Source organism: Leuresthes tenuis, unplaced genomic scaffold (assembly GCF_036924035.1).
Source record: "Leuresthes tenuis unplaced genomic scaffold, fLeuTen1.0.hap1 SCAF_20, whole genome shotgun sequence".
Lineage (NCBI taxonomy): Eukaryota > Metazoa > Chordata > Actinopteri > Atheriniformes > Atherinopsidae > Leuresthes > Leuresthes tenuis.
Window position 1 is genome coordinate 20,512,624 of NW_027325374.1, and position 16,544 is coordinate 20,529,167.

At 44.4% G+C, this 16,544-nt stretch overlaps 1 protein-coding gene across 2 annotated transcripts in view; it reads right to left on the reverse strand.

Moving 5' to 3' along the window:
• The window catches only part of mprip (myosin phosphatase Rho interacting protein), a 39,595-nt gene that overhangs the window by 20,998 nt on the left and 2,053 nt on the right, over positions 1 to 16,544 (reverse strand). For both annotated transcript variants that reach the window (XM_072374096.1, XM_072374095.1), the window contains exons 2-7: positions 12,513 to 12,590; positions 12,201 to 12,266; positions 6,156 to 6,307; positions 5,981 to 6,065; positions 5,714 to 5,885; positions 4,907 to 5,339 (exon numbers count right to left, since the gene is read on the reverse strand). In XM_072374096.1, coding sequence (XP_072230197.1) covers positions 4,907 to 5,339; positions 5,714 to 5,885; positions 5,981 to 6,065; positions 6,156 to 6,307; positions 12,201 to 12,266; positions 12,513 to 12,590 — 986 coding nt within the window. The remainder of the gene's footprint in view (positions 1 to 4,906; positions 5,340 to 5,713; positions 5,886 to 5,980; positions 6,066 to 6,155; positions 6,308 to 12,200; positions 12,267 to 12,512; positions 12,591 to 16,544) is intronic.

A 16,544-nucleotide genomic window follows, 5' to 3' on the forward strand; every position in this document is an offset into this window, starting at 1 on the left:
TGGGAAAAGGACTGAGGACAGAGGCAGTCCATTTAGTTCCTGGGTACTAATCTGGTTCATAAAATTCCAGCAGTGGAAACCGACTTTTTCGGTGGACATTTGGCCTTTTGTTGTGATTGGACAGGGTTTGAATATGAAGTTAACCTGCTGTGTGGATTCAAGCACAGAAAGTCTGTTCTAAATTTAAATGGATCACATTTGGTTGGAATCAAAACAACTTCTGCTTCCATGGTTATTTTTAGCAGACAAAGCAATAAAACTACAGATTCTGCTGCTGCCATCAGATCCTTTTGGTTCAAGCTCATAATTTGTTTCCCTTTTACTCCCTTGTAAGGCTTTAAGGCAATGTGTAAATGCTGTTAAATCATAACATCATCTGCACAAACGGCACACATTTCAAGAAGGACATCATTGGGTTATCAAAGTTTGTTCTTTTAAATTAAGTCATTATGTGACTATATATATTATATGACTTCATGCTCTGAAAATGGTTAATTGTCTAAAATGGAAATGCTAGAATGCACAAGAGTCCTAGAGGCCAAGATAAGAGTTGTCATTGGCCATCAGTCCATTGGTGGATGGACATCATCTGCATCAGATTAGGCTGAAATGGGCCTTTGATGAAGAACTGCTTCATCTCAGGGGAACCATGAGGGCTCAACCACAGAACCAAAAACAGCCCACACTCAGCAGTGTCCATCTGCAACCATCTTAAGTCTGTGACAGTGCACCACCTGCTCGGACACGCTCCCACACAGGCCTTTTGTTCAGTGACAGAGAAATCTGCATTACAGAGAGGAAGAGGGCGAGAGGCAGTGGGAAATATTGTATTACTCTCTTGCTTAAATGTTGCCCATATTTGGGGACTTCTTCTGCTAACGCTGCTCTCCCTACAAGGAAATGAATGAGAGTGCAGCAGTGTAGGGGCCAAACACCCACTGTATGATCTAAAAGCCATTTCTCAGACAGACTGACAAGAACCTGTCAGAATATACATTTCAGAAGGGCCACCATGACAAATGTATGAGTCTAATGTTTCCTCTTTCACTGAAATCCAACTGAATCAAACTTTAACACAGAGCTACTAAGGCTGGGAGTTATGGACCAAACTTAGACTGAATAACAAAACCCAAATTCATACAGATGGACTTGATATGAAAATGTAACACAGTAACAACAGTAACATATGATACTAGTATCGGTTTGCTTTTTTTCCAACCCTGTGCTCTCATATTGTACTTTTACACTAATTCTCCATAAAGCCGATGACAACATCACTCATGGTCTAATTTAAATCAGTTGCTCTAATCATCTCACAATCATTTAGATGTATATCTAAAACTCTAAATGAAATAGTTCAGACTTCAGGTTCCACATCTATCTGCGACAATATTATCTATCATAGTTTTTATAACCATCATATTACACTGACTTTTCTAAATCAATAACGTAATAATGTCATACCTCTATCACAACAGATCAGAAGGCCAAACTTGAACTTTCACTGCAATACTCTATTTGCTGCTTCCACTGATCACTTATATAAGGACTTCTACCTATGTGTAAAAATGTGAATATTTCCTCCACCACTGAAGAGGACAGAACGTAGACTGACTGAAATGCAGCCCACGAGGACTACATGTTAATCAGCAGTCACAGATTTTACATCTCTGAAGCCTTTATTACAACTAGGGACGTCCCAAAGTTAGGGTCCCAATCGTGGTGTTTTTGATTGGGCTCACGGAGTCAAACTTGGCTCTTGATGTCTGTTGTACAGCCACCGTGAAGAGCTGTGGCAGGAACCCGTGAACAGAACAATTCTAAAGAGGAAAAACCTGAGCAGTCCAACATCCACTGTATTAATGCACTTGTGAGTCGTTCGTATCTTACCTGCAGCAGACAGGGGTCAGAGTGCTCTCAGTTTGGAGATCCAGTTAAGTTGAATGAAGGTGTCAAATGTGTCCATTTAAAATAATTCAAACCTCCTAAACTTGCAGTGATAGGAGCAAATTCACTTTGGACTCCATGGGCACTATATTTTGGGCCAGGTCATCTGATCACATGGCTTCTCATACCACTGCTATACTGACGATACCCAGCTCTATCGGTCTTTCCCACCTGATGACCACACTGTCTCAGCATGAATCTCAGACCAATCTCTTTCTGACATATCGACATGGATGAAAGCCCATCACCTTCTACTAAACCTCTCTAAAACTGAACTGCTTGTTTTCCCAGCCAAACCAATCATACACCACAGCATCTGCATCCAAACTGAATCCCTATCTTTTGCTCCGTAAGAGGTTGCTAGTAACTTGGGTATCATGATTGATGACCAACTAACCATCAAAGACCATGTTGCCGCCGTCGCTTGATCGTGCCGCATTACATTGTTAAACATAAGAAAGATCAGGCCGTACCTGACCCAACATGCCACCCAGCTCCTGGTGCAGTCTATGGTCATCTCCCGCCTTGACTACTGCAACGGCCGACGCTGCAGATGGTCCAGAACGCGGCGGCGCGTCTGGTCTTCAATCAGCCTAAAAGAACAGACGCCACCCCTCTGTTCGTTGAGCTCGCAAAGGCTTATGTCACTCCGGTCGTTAAAGGATTGTCGTATTGCAGTGTCTACACCAAGCTCAAGACAATCCAGACTCTTTTCATGTGTTGTTCCACGATGGTGGAATGACTTACTGAGCGCTACAAGAACCTGTCTATCTTCAAGAAACTCTTGAAGACCGAGCTCTTTGCAGAGCATCTCCTACCCTTGTACTTACCTACCCCCCACTTTAATGCATAAACGTAAACATTTTGTAAACTTAAGAACATTTGTTGATTATTCCGACAGTGGCTGTGCACTACTGGCACAACACGGATGTCCTTTGACTGAAAAGAATACGTAGCCATTAGAAACACCCGCCTTTGACCATGATCTCAGGGTTGATTGGTTCTAGATGGCAAAAACTCACAGGACTCCTCTCCCTGTTTTTTAAAGCACCAGTCATGAAAGTCAGCTGCGACAGCCATGGACGCTGAAGGATCACCTCTCAGTAAACATCAAGAAAAATGTCATTCTTGTCATTTAAGACTTTAACTTTTAACTTTAACCTGCACACAAAAACCGTGGCAATGGCAATTCTCCAAAGAGAGTGGCTGAAATGTCAAAGTGACGTCTTTTTAAATGAGTGTTTGTGGAGTACCTTAATGTATTTGATGACAGTAAACGTGGAAAACAAAATCTGGTAAATCACATCAACAAAGGCCCCCACTCAGTTGCAGCTTGTTCAGAGACCTCTGAACAGAGACCCAGAGACCTCTGGGTTGTGATGTTCTTATCTCATTAGCTCCACACTGCAAGGAATCGGATGACTGTTGCAGTACATATTAACTCAACTTTGTATTTGCGCAATGAGCTAAATATCAGAAAGGGGTTCAAGTTCCAGAAAACGAGGCTGCCTTCCCTAACTGGTCCAAATGGACCACCGAGGCTACGTATTTATGGGGCAATACGTGCACACGCCACCTACTTTCCTCTCTTCCTTTTGCTCTCAGGCCCGATAGAGATGGAGGGATCTAAATGCTACCCGGAAACTGGATCAGAGGGGAAAAAAGAGGACTCCCCCCACCATCACCACCACTCCACCCGTACATCCCATACTGGAATGGTTTGAAATGTTGCCATCTCTGCCGGGAGGCAGATTACAGAATGGAAAGTAAAGAACCTCTGCATTTATACGATCTTCCAAAAAAAGAAAGGACGGGGAGGGGTGATTGTTAAGTAACCAATTTTCCCACAAACACACATATAAGACCATGCTCAAAGCGCAGCAAATCCCACTTTATCTTCAGTTCATCAAATCCAGCCTTTCCTCCTCCCTCACATTATAACCACACCAGTTGTGAGCCCATCAAAAGCTTAGTGTGTCACTGCGCTGCGTGTTCGTGCATGTGTGTGTGCATGTCTTTAAAAGGATAAACCAGCAGCTCAAGTATTTTCAGACCAGTGTCTGTAACACAGATCCCAGGTTCCAAGAAAGAAGTCCAGTAACCTGGTTCATCGGGTTAAATCAGGGGTTTATCTCGTGCTTCACCTGTCTGAGAGGACAGAGAGGTTTATCACACTCACCTGCATGCTCATGCAGTTCCTCCATTCGCTCTATGACGCGCCGCCCGGCGTGACTTCTCGTCACCTCGTCATGTTAAACTCAGTATGCCACCCACTGACATACAGTGGCAGCAAACCTGCATTGCTTCCTGACTGGTACGGTATAAAACGTAGGAACATTACAGTAAGAGTTTCACCACAGCTCACGATCTGACGGGCCACCCTGACTCCCCCACCAGGATACGGCTGCCATATAAACAAGTATAGTGTGTACAGTCAAAAGATCAAGATGATGGTGACAGTAAAAAAGCTGAAGGCAGCCTCAAAACATGAGCCGAAAGGGACCACATCACTCCTCATTCTCATCTCCCTATAATGGCTCCCATGAACCAAGGAAGTGAATTTAAAATGCTGCCATATGCATATCCATAATCTGAATGATTTAAGTGCTCACTGGCCCTTCCACTTATTACATTACAGAAACCTGGGAGCCTCCATCTGTAGAGATCCAGGACTAAGTACAATGGGGTGAACTAATTTCTGTCTCTGGCCTTACAACTCTCCATTATTATTCTTTTTTAAAACAAAGAGTAGAACTGCACTCAGTCTATGAGCTATACAAAGCTTCAGTTAAAAGTGCTGGTTTCTGCAATTAATGAATAAGAGTAGACACATTCAGCACGTCTGTCTCTTTAAGTGTCTTCTAAAAAGCCATCAGGGAACTCATTGAAGTAAAGAAAGATGAGCTACGACGGGAAGTGGGAACAGCTTTAGATGGACACATAAGGAAGAGTCACTGACCTCCTCTCGGGACTGAGGACGGCCTCTCTCTCCTGCCTGTCAGGGCTCCTGAACCGGCTCCTCCTCTCAGCCTTTCTGGCCTCTGCCTCCAGCCGCCGGGCTCGTGGTGTATCATGATGGCCGCCCCTGTGGCCGGCTGGGTGGCTGTCAGTGCTGGTGACCGTGCTGCCGCTGGCGTCCGAGTCCAGAGAGCTGACTGAGCCGCTGATGTGAGAGCCGTTCGAGAGCAGAGAGCTGCCAGAGGGAAAGGGGTCGCTGGGTGCTGGAGAGTGGCAGCGTGGGACCCCTCCCAAGCTGGAGCAGGAGCCTGTCGGGGAGAGCAGGTCACTGGGGGGCTGAGGCACGGAACCATGCAATGGAAGGCTGCCGCGGTCCACGTCGTCACCGTTGACTGAACCCGCATCAGAGGCCTGGCCTACAGATGCACTTTCACCTAGAATGGGGATAAGGGGAAGGCACAGATATCAATAATTTGGTGGATTATTACTGATTACTACTTCTCCCTTCTGTTGCCAATTAGCTCACTAACTCCCTCCTACTCCAGGAAAACAGTCCTCAAACATCTATCTAAGGACATACATGGAGAGAGCTGTAGAAACGTACGCAGTAAATGCCTTATTTTGGTCTTTTAAAAAACTAAACAGTCAGAATCACTTTAGTATGTTCCGGTATTTTCACATCAAATGATGAATCCATTATTAAAGAGACCAACTTGCTAATGACTGAATATTGAAAATACCAAACAGATGCAACTGTAAGATTGCTGACGCACTGAAACATGCGAATCATTTTGAGAATTCCCCCTACCTGCAGGGGACAGTGGGGATCCTGAGGGCTGGTCAGCAGCAGCCCACACTGCCGTGCCCTCAGCTTCCCTCTGGTTCAGCTCCTCCTGCCAGATGATGGAGCTCGAGTCTGGAACCTTCTCCGCTTCTGGGATTCCGGAGCCGGTCACTGCAACCTTGGCTGGACCCGGCTCCTGGATGTGAACAAACGGGCAATTAAAAAAAAACAGAAATTCGTAAGGTGGAGTCAGACACTGAACTCTGACTATTTTTGTTCAGTGCAAACTACCTGAGAGGTCGCTGGCTCAACTTTACGTTTCTTCTTCTGGTTCTGCTTGTTGGTTCGGGGGTATACAATCAACTGTTCGCTCCACCTACAAATAAACAGACAAGTCTTTCTGATGCTTCTGCATTCACATTCTGCCTTTCGCCAAACTGTCCCCTGACAAACCAAGACGCGTTACCCGTTGATGATCTCTTTACTCTCTCCTCTGATGAAATACTCCTGTTCGGGGGTGATGATGCACAGCGAGTTCTTCTGACCCGTTTTGGGCTCGGCATCGATGACGTCAGTACAGAGGTTCATGTTCACCGTGCCCTGAGGGAGCGTGCTTGGCTGGAGGACACAAACATGACAAATGAGCTTTTATCACAGTATGTAATAAGTCTACATGATGAAGGGGGGAAAATTAAAAGGGATGTTATTGCTCTTCATCCATGTCCTCCCACCAGTGTGTTTGCGCGTCTGATGGGCGTGTGCCCGACTAAACACTGATATCACATTCCATATAGTTCGAAACTCAAACAGAGTCGAGGGAAAACATGCCTCAGTGCCGCAGAGAGCTTTCACAGGCTCGTACTGTACGGACACCGTGGTAACCGTGTAAATCCTTTCGGTTGTAGCAGACACCGAGTGAAAAGGGGAGATGACAGCAACAGGATGTCAGACTAAAGCTGCTTTGTGTGTGAGATCAGTGAAGAACACAGGGCTGGGTGTGTTATTGTGAAGCAGCTCGACCACTGGGGGAAAAAAAAAAAGCACAGTCTCTTTGTAGTAGAAACGGCACACACCAGCCAAACTTCTCTGTGTTTTCGGTGCCTGTATTGTCTTGTTAACATCAGGCCGAAGAAGTCCCCTAACGTTCCTCTCCGACCTTCTCCTCGTCTGCTCGGAATCCTGCTGCTCTCTTATCAGGCTACGGCTGCAACAGATGTTTAACAGGTGCTCGGGCTCCTTCAAGCTCCTTTTATGGCCACTGAACACAGATCCAGTTTTATAAAGATTTGCCTGCAAACCCCCAGGAGCTGCCAAATATGGCAATTACACGGCGTCGTCCTGAGGAACTCAGACGCTGTGGAAGAATTTCCTCCATTAGAACGTTAACGATGAAGTGTGAGAGTGAGTTGAGAAAGGCAACATTTATCCAGGCCTTACAGAAGTGCTGATGAAACCGAAGACAGTCCAGACTATCAACAACTGTAATGAATTACACAAGGAAAATCAAGTCCCTTTGTGAATTCCTTTCCAACCATCATCTGTAACCAACAGCTGCGACTGTTTGCTGATCAATAACCTACAGAATGACCGTGACATCAGTCAGCAACTGTTTTGACAATTGTGATGCGTTTTATATACAAAACACACTGATCGCCGTCACAGCTCAGACCAAATGTATTCAACGATGGGACAACAGTGTAAAAGTTCAATATGCATCTGTTTGTTTTGAGTTCATGGCTCCACACAGCAGAGAAAACGACAGACGAGCGGAAACAAAGAGGAAAGTACTGCACTAAAGTAAATAAAACACATGACTTGCTATTCAGCTTACTCTCACACACACATACACACACACACATATCTCAAACTTGGCTAGATTTGAGGAGTATAGAGCGATGTTGTGATTAACTCATTTAATCTAATTGTAAAGGCCAGCAAGAGTCCCTTCAAAGTCCCTGCTGTGAGAATGCTCTGTATCACCACAGCACAGCAGTCCCATTTATCTGTGTGAATAACACCCCGTTTGTAAAACGTTTCAGCAATCAAACACCTAAAAGCCTTTGAAAAATAAAACATTAAAACTGGGTTTGCTCTATCAAACTGTGTCATGTTTGAGCCGACAACTGTTGACCTCTACAAACGTCCAACACGAAGCGCGTGAGATCGAGCAGATGTGTATCTGAGACTGGCTTTTCTGTTATTTGTTGCTGCTAGGTGGAGCCTGAATGGGCCAGTCCATCTGATCCCGGTGCTGTCAGTGTAAAAGCCACTTGTTGCTTAGAAACTGTTATGTGCAACTGGTACCAAAACAAAGGAGACGTCTGTGCCAACGCCACTATTCAAACTCAAGTCAATTGTCCCGGGGTTCACTTCTACACAACTGGGCCAATTCTGTATCCTCCAATTGTGTCTCAGATCCACAGAGCTGACTAATTTTAGCTTTGCAATGAGATATTATTAAAAGCAATGACTTTCTCACAGAGACTTCAGGTTGACATGAGATAAAACGACACTAGACACTATACAGCCTAAAGGAAATTGACATTTAAGTGCTATATTCTAACAAAAAGGATGTCTCGATGGTAACTGTCCATGTTGAAATCTTTGTTTTTATTAGAGCCAAAGTCAAACTGTAAACTTGCCATAAAAGTGTAAAAACTAAACAACAAAAATAAGAGGGCCAGCTTCGGACCTAAGTGGAGTGCACCCACTCCATAAATGATATAAATCCTCCAGGAGGCTTTTTACAGGCCGAGCCAAAGGCAAGTCTGCCGCAGCAGGCGCCGGAGAGGAGACTGCTGTTTTATATGCTGCATGTTCCTCCACACTGCGTCCTCCATCAAAACTTAACAGACAGAGCCCAATTCTGGGGACGCGAGCCCAGTCATTAAGGAAAACCAACAGCAGAGATGTGTTACACAGCTATTTTCAGCAAAGGATGGAAAACAGAACTGTGTTTTAGTTCCTAAAACGTGATGTGGAGCAGCCAGAGTCTCCTTCAGACTCCTCTCATGGTCATCGACCTTTCTCTCAGGGTGGTCTCGCTCAGTTTCCATTCTTCTGGAAAAATCCGGTTGTCTCACTTTCCTCTCTTCATCTCATGTGAGAGTGATGTACTTGCTAAACTATTAGTGTTGTGCGATCAGAGGCATTATGGCTGCCATCATCAGCGGAGCCTGGTGCTGTGTGTAAGGAATGTCTGTGTCTGGGGCACATCTGACGTTTCCTCTGTGAGTTTTGGGGGCTAGCGCTCCCTTTCTCTTGCGCTCTGTGGTCCTCGGCCTGCAAGTACACTGCAGTTCACCAAATAAGGGCATTGAAGGAGGAATGCTGCTTTAAATAGGAGAGCATCTTTCCCTTTTTGTGGTGCGAATAGTTTAGCTTTGAGGGGCTACCGTTTCAAACAGACTGCTGGCTGCACAGCAAAAAATAGAAAACAATGTCATCGCTGCCTGGAGCTTGTTCAACAACCAAATGTTTAGGGCATCAATATGGGACCAAATGTCCTTTCAAGCACTGTTGTAATATTCAGTGAAATAATGTTACAAGAAGCTTACAATGCAGCCAAAAAAGGCAACTGAATTACTCAATCTGGATCCATCTTGGATATTTCACATTGGAATAAAGTGTAAACACAAACATCTTCACAGTTACAACTGAAGGATTAGCAGCAAACAAAACACGACTGTTATGGATTCCTGCGTTAATGTTTCGAGCCGTTAAAGGGAAACTTTCCTGCTTTTACATATCTGTCCACCAGTCATGGAGCGTGCGGTCATGTGTGGATCCGGCGAACTTTGCTGAGATAAACTTTGGAGTTTTTGACTTACAAACAATAACAAAACCCTCCACATTGGAAGAAACTTCACAGAGCTGCTTTGTTGATGAGCAGCAATAAAAGCAGAGATAATGTGAGCAAAAGAAAAAGAGAGTGTGGATGCAGCCTGCGTGAAGCTTGTGAGGAGCGGAATATGTCAACGTAAAGCTAAACCCTGACCTCAAACACATCTTATCTGCCCTCCGCTGGTGGTTGGAGCCACTGAGTAAACAACGATGAGCTTGATCAGATCAAGAGCGTTAACAAGTCGTTATCAGTGCAGAGGTTTTGGAGAGCTCCTATCCTCAGGGTCTGAAGCACAAAGCGGCAATTTCCCTGACCCCCTTTTCCTGCCTTGTGGAGCAGATGAAAAGAGCACAGGACAATGAGGCAGACAGTTTTGGAATCACTGTTACAATAAGAGGAAAACACCACCGCACACCAGCCTGGGTGTCACTGGAAACACATTACACAGTGGAAACACGCACTGGCTTTCTCGCCAGTTTCCTCTGATTGTCATCACTAGCAGCAGAGAAAGATTCTCTAAGTGTGACTTCAAACGTTTGGCCTCCACAACAAAGCCGCAGTGGAGTTATTGTTAAATCAGCTCATCTCTTTTCCCATCACGGTCCCGCTCACTCACAGGGACACACCTGCTGAAAGTCTGTCTCCTACATATACAAATAAAGACTTTAAGGTCAAGTTGAAAACTATCCTGAACTGGGCCCTGGGTTTCCTTCACAACACATGTCAGAGTGTGTGTTTCTGACGGGCGAGCAGGCAGTGTGTGGCCCCTAGTGTTTGCACACAAGCAGCCTAATCTCCAGGCTGATCGGCCGGCATGGGTTTGGTCACCCGTGTCACATTCCCCTGGCGACACACTACCACCACAAACAAGAGGCTCGCAGTGGGCAGAGCCGACTTCCCAGGCTTTTCCTCTCTGTAGTTCTCAGAGCCTTTTGCTGCACGTACCAACGCTTAGCTGCTCTTTTCTACACATCATAAGGCTCTGATGCTGCTGTCTGTTTCCCAAATATGTTTTATGGGCTTTAAAAGAACCGATTATAATCCTGCAGCGCCACTGTGTTCTATTTACCCCTTAAGGAACGAGCGTGGGAAGTTTTCCGGTGAGGTAGCACATTTTCAGCTCAGCTGACGTTGTGGTCCTGTGTTTTTGTTAGCCGTCTAACAGAGAGACGTGCAGTATCGTCATCGCATTCCCAGGCAGATCTCCATAGTGCTTATCTTGGTATTCACCATAAACAGTGAACATAAATGTAGCTCTGCTGAGTGTTGTAGCCACACAACACACCGAAGCTGTTCCACCACAAGAAGAATCTGGGGCTTTAAAATGCTGAGAAACACGGCTTAAAGTCACAGATATGTGACCTGGAGGATGAAATAACCAAAGGAAAATCTATTTAACTTTAGGCTTCCACCTAAAGTAAAATCGACTTCTTGCTCAGACAGCTTCTTAGCCAAAAGTGACAGGAACTGTGTTTTCATCCTATTGTCAAACCAATTTTAACAAGAGATTAGAAATCTCACTGAACAAATTAGACTGTGTAGTGTTATCAGAGGGCAGAAGTATATGCTATGCTCAGCATTGCTGCTATAAACAACGTAGTGGTCCCAAACTGAAAAAAAAAAACTGGCCGTCTCAATAAAGACAAGGAAAAAAATAATAATAAAAGAGGTCTGTGAATATACTCCAGTTGCTTTAGTTGCGATTATTCTGTCCCATCTTTGAGCACTGGCCTTTTTTTTCTTCTAAAGAGGCAGAAAGAGCATATTCTTCATGTGATCAGTTGTGTGACTAAAACCCTTATTTGCAAAGGATGTCACCATCTCCCTTGGTGCCCCATCAACTAAACCGTTAATGCGCACAAAGACCGATGGCGCATTTTAAAAAAAGTATTTTTGAGAAACTGTGGAGGTTTTGTCAAATTTCTATCAACCTTTTCTACTGTGCAACTCCAAAATAAGCTTTTTGAAAAATGAATGGGAAACAAGACTAGTGTTTGCTGATTCATGCTTTGAGCATTCTTCTGCAACCGCTCTTGCAAAGACATGCCTACATGTTACAGCATTTTGCTCCCATTCGGGGGCAGTCTCTGAAATATGAGTAAAAATCTGAAGTGTAGGGTACTCTTGGTTGTGTTGGTGCTGTTGTTGGTCCTTTAGCTTTGCTCCATTTTAGAAGATACAGAAGTCAAAGAGGACACAAACCCAGTTTAGGACGGAGAGAAGCTAATTGCAAATGTAAAGTAGATCTTTTTTTCATCCATGCGGCTTTGTTCAAAGATGTGGAAGCGTATTTAGCGCTTTCTCCTCTTTTTGGCCACTCTTTGATCAAACTAACTTTCAACCAATGAGAAATAGCCCTACACATAGCATCACCTCAGAGGGTTAACACGCTGTTAACTTTCTGGAGGACTGCGAGTGAGTTCGTCTGCCTTGACTAAACACCACAGATCCTTCACTTTGTATGGGGCTGAGACCAAAGCAGACGTTCGTACAAGCAGAAACAGGTTCTTAGACTCTGGAAAAATACACCTACTATACTACCCAAAACCTCTGACTACCCAGAACTCGCGCTAACTTGATGCAAGTTAGCAAGGAAAGGAACAGCTTTCAGGTTCAGCTTAACAAAAAGAGCAGACAGTGGGCCAGCCGTGGACAGCGTGCACTCACCGACTCATCCAGGGCAAAGCGCAGACAGCCATGTTCGTACAGCACAAAGAACCTCCGCTGCCATTTCTGTAAGCAGAAACACATGGGCACATAAATGGGTATTAGAGTTGCCTCATTTCAAAGTAAGTAGTTTAAACAAAGCACAAATGCACTGTTTTTCTCAATGGAGCAAAAATAATTAGGCATTAGTGTTTAACCTAATTTTTCTTGACCTGTTCAGTATTTTTGCTAACTGGGGGAGGCTTCTGAGCAGAAATATGCTCACAATGTGTTTCTAAAACCATTTTGCTGAACAAAATCACAGCTTCTTACCCGGGATCTCTGCATTGGATTGTCAAAGTCGGTTCCCTCAGGGGCCAAGCACAGCCATCCACCATAAATAGGTTTAGCCTGTAAAGGAAAAGAGGGGGAGAGGAGGAAAAAACACCAATTTAGGTAATCATTAAAACTGGAAGAGAGTGTGAGCTGAGGGGGAGGGAAAGGAGAGCTCGAGACAGTGAGAGAAGCTGGTTGAATTTAATTGAAAGAGGCCTTTAGGGATCCAGATGTTCCTATATTCTTGCAGTGCATTTCGCAGTCACACACAACCAGTTTGTGAGCCTCATGGTGTAATCAAGTCTATGTGAGGACACGCTACAAAACAGATGAGACCAGTGTGACAAACCGACTGTCTGGCATTATACTCATAAAGCACATAAGATATCCACACACAAACCCAAACAAAAGATTTATCTCCTTGACTTGTGCGAATACCTCCGTGCAAAAGTACAAAAGACATGGAAACACTAAACACAGATCCTGCTCTACAGGGCAACGAAAAGGCTCTTTAAAACTGCTCTCTTATACTCTCTCTTTCTGCCTCAACTGTAAACCATTAGCAGGCAGCTCTCATATTAACACTCACTCGCTCCACCACTTCCACAAACCCAACCCAAGACTCTGCTGGAAGGTAAGGCAGTCAATTATTACTCAGCTATTCTAATGCTGGCCCTGTTATTGCTCCGTGTCACTGCATGCCTGCAATAAATCTATACATGCCTGGTTGAACGTGTATGGACGCGCCTCTAAAGGTGGTTCTGGTGAGCTGAACCCATTAAAAAGGTTATTTTGCCAGGGAGGCAAGTAGTGAGGCTCATAAATCAAATCGGAGACAGAATGTGAGGGAGGATGTTAAACGATGGGACACGTGTCCCGATGTCCTGCAGCTGGAGGACACAACAGAGCGGGGAAGACGAGCACTCAACTGACACCTCAGTGAAACCCTTCCAGCCAGGCGGCGAGCCTCCCTGTCCTTATAGAGCCTGTCAGTTCAGGTCACGTGATCAACACCAATGTGGACAAGCTAAAAATTGGTCTACTTTAAATGAACGAAGAGAGGAGCAGCATTTCTGGAATTAATAATCTAATTAAAGACTAAGCTTTAGTCCCCAACAAAAGTCTTTTCTAGTCAAACTTTCCTTGGTCAATATATTGCGGGGTAGGGAAGGTCTGTTCTTTGCCATGAACTTACCAACATTTTCAGTATTTGGAGGCAATAGAATACCTTCATTTTCTTCTTTCTTCCTCACACTCACATCCTGGTCAGCTGTAATCTGCCTGCCTGTTCGTTGGATTAGCTGTAAAGCGCCCTGTTTGATCATTATGTAACAAACCAATACATAGTCTCCTTCTCTGTGCTTGGAGCAGTGAGGGGCAGACAGGGAACATCATACATAGAAAGCAAACAATGTTGGTTCAAAGTTTTTCTGTGGGCACTTTTTTTAAGGAAAAGGGATGTTAAAAGATACAGAAAAAAGTCTCAAAAACGGTAAATCTAGTTGGTGACATGGTGTGATAATGTACTGATTAGATGTGAAAGAGGAGAGGGGCTGATGTACCATGTGTGAGGGAAAGGGAAAGGGAAAGCGGTGGAGGGCTGCATGCAGCCAACATTTGTACCTTCAATATATAGACTATAAATTCACTTTTAATGAAAGAGCAACAAACAATCAACAATTTCATTTCAATTACAAATGCTTCCAGGCCAAGAAAAGTGTTAGTCAGAGGGAGCCCAAGTGTGTACAGTGAGCATACACCATTTGCTGGTGTAAACAGGAAGTGGACGCTGAGATAGAGATGTGAAGGCTTGAATGATAAAACTCAAACAGTGAGTGAAGGTGTGTGTGTGTGTGTGTGTGTGTGTGAGACATCATTTCCAAACTCTCCATCTTAGGGGTCTTTTAAACAGTAAAATGGTGTGGACACTAAGTACAAATACAGCACAGAGTAAGCTTTTCAGAAAGAAAATGCATTACTGTGGACTACAGCTGACCAGAATGCCTCCAAGCTTCAACCGTTGCCATGACACTTCACAGCAAACAAAAAAAAAACACTCCTGGCACATCCACTAAAGCACCCCTGGAAACCTCAGCCATACATCGCTGTGTATGGTACCGAGAGCACTCAACACCGGACAGTAAGGACTGGAGACAGCCTTTAGCCATCTCTGTAAGGATAAGCGTGTGTGACCCGGGATCAGATCAAATCATCTCATGATGAAGTCAAACATGTAACTCACTGAGCTACACACACATAAAGCATACACATATAGAAATAGCTGCACTGAGACCAACCAAACAACAACTTACAGACAATAAAAGACCTGGTTAACAGCCAGCTATGAATGGTTGGAAAAACAAAGCGAAATATTGTTACTCTGAGTAAAAATGGAGTTTCTAAATCATGAAAACGTGTTAGTCCAAACAAAATAGTATGAAATCGAGGTTCTAAAACCAAACTAACCCAACCAAACAATGTGGATCGGTATCCAATCACTCCTGCATAGTTACACATAACAAGACATCTTTTATCTAGTTCCATTATCTTTTCTAAACTACAGTAACGTGTAAGTGGATTCTAATACAGCTAACTTCCCAACAAAGCTGGAGTTTCTTTGGTCAGACAGCTTAACGAGTCAGAAACTTTTACTGAAAATCAGCCCATCAAGGCTAAGTGTCAGTGTAGCTTAAAGCATTGAGAGCAGACTGCTCTGCTCTAACAAAATCCTGATTTTATAACAGCAGCATCAACGGACAAAATCACCAGTCAAGTAACTTAAAGACGACATCTGTGCGTGATTCTGTTCACGTACATGTACGCTGAAACAAGGATGAAGATTGAATTGAAGTGGTGTGTACACACGTGTTTCAGAGTTTGGTTTCATACAATTTCAGTTGGACGACTGTGTTAACGTTAATTTTAAAAGTCCTGTTTTGGTTAGAACAACACGATAACTCAAGTTTTTTCTTATGCCATGTAAACAGGCACATAAAGAGAGCAGGAGTGGGTTCAATCAAGCCTGGGTTCTGTTTTCACTCTCCAACCTCGGGGGTGACGAAAACAAACCGAGCTGGGTGTGACACCATAGGACCATTATGGGAGTCGGCACATTATCACAAAAAAGAAAGGCCCTGACCAGAAAAGTGTGTCTGTTAACTCCAGCCTATCAGGCTGAGGTGCAGCCTGCAGTCAGAAGCTGCATCAGAAGCTCCAGCTGTGGGATGTTGAGCAGCAGCCTCTGGGAAACTATACTGATTCCCCGACCCCGCACTTCCTGTCTCTCCCTGAGACTCCTGCCCCCACTCCTTAGATTTCGTTATATCCCTGCCTCTCACACATTTGTGCAAACCTTCACCTCCATCACTGTCCTGCCTCCACCACCTCTCCTGGACAGCGTGATCGCTGCTCTCAGATGAAGAGTCCGTCAGGCCTGACCAACACATCCACACAGTTGGGACAACCTAATTGTGTGATTGTGGGAAAACCGTGACAACGGCAAAGGATCTGGTGAGAGGAATGAAAACTCCTTTTGGAGAACACGGACTGTAATAAAAGAATTCACTCAGTCTCCAGCAGCAGCCCCTCCCCCAGCCCACCTTTTATTCCAGCAGCATTCAACAGAAAGGCTGTTTATATTGGACGCAGCGCTTCAGACATTAAGCTCTCTTACATTTGCATTTACTTGTCAATGTCGACTATCTGTTTCAAAGCTCCATCTTCAGCTCCCTTTGGTCTCTGATAAACCGGCATTTAATTTAGGACTCAAACTCACTTAGAGTTAAGGACAGCTTTACTGTAGTTTCTTTTCCCTGGGATATTGAGTTTATCTCCTCAGCCAGCATGTATCAGTTTCAGAACACTGGGAACATTTAGCAAATCCTTCCCTTCAACTTAGACCTGTTGAGCAAGGCTCAGAAGTTTAATACTGTTTATGTGCTGTTACATAATACTGGTCAGTAACGGTCTGGCAGCGTTAACTGGTTTGAAGACAGAACTCTCACAAAACCTTTTTGTGCAACTAGGCTC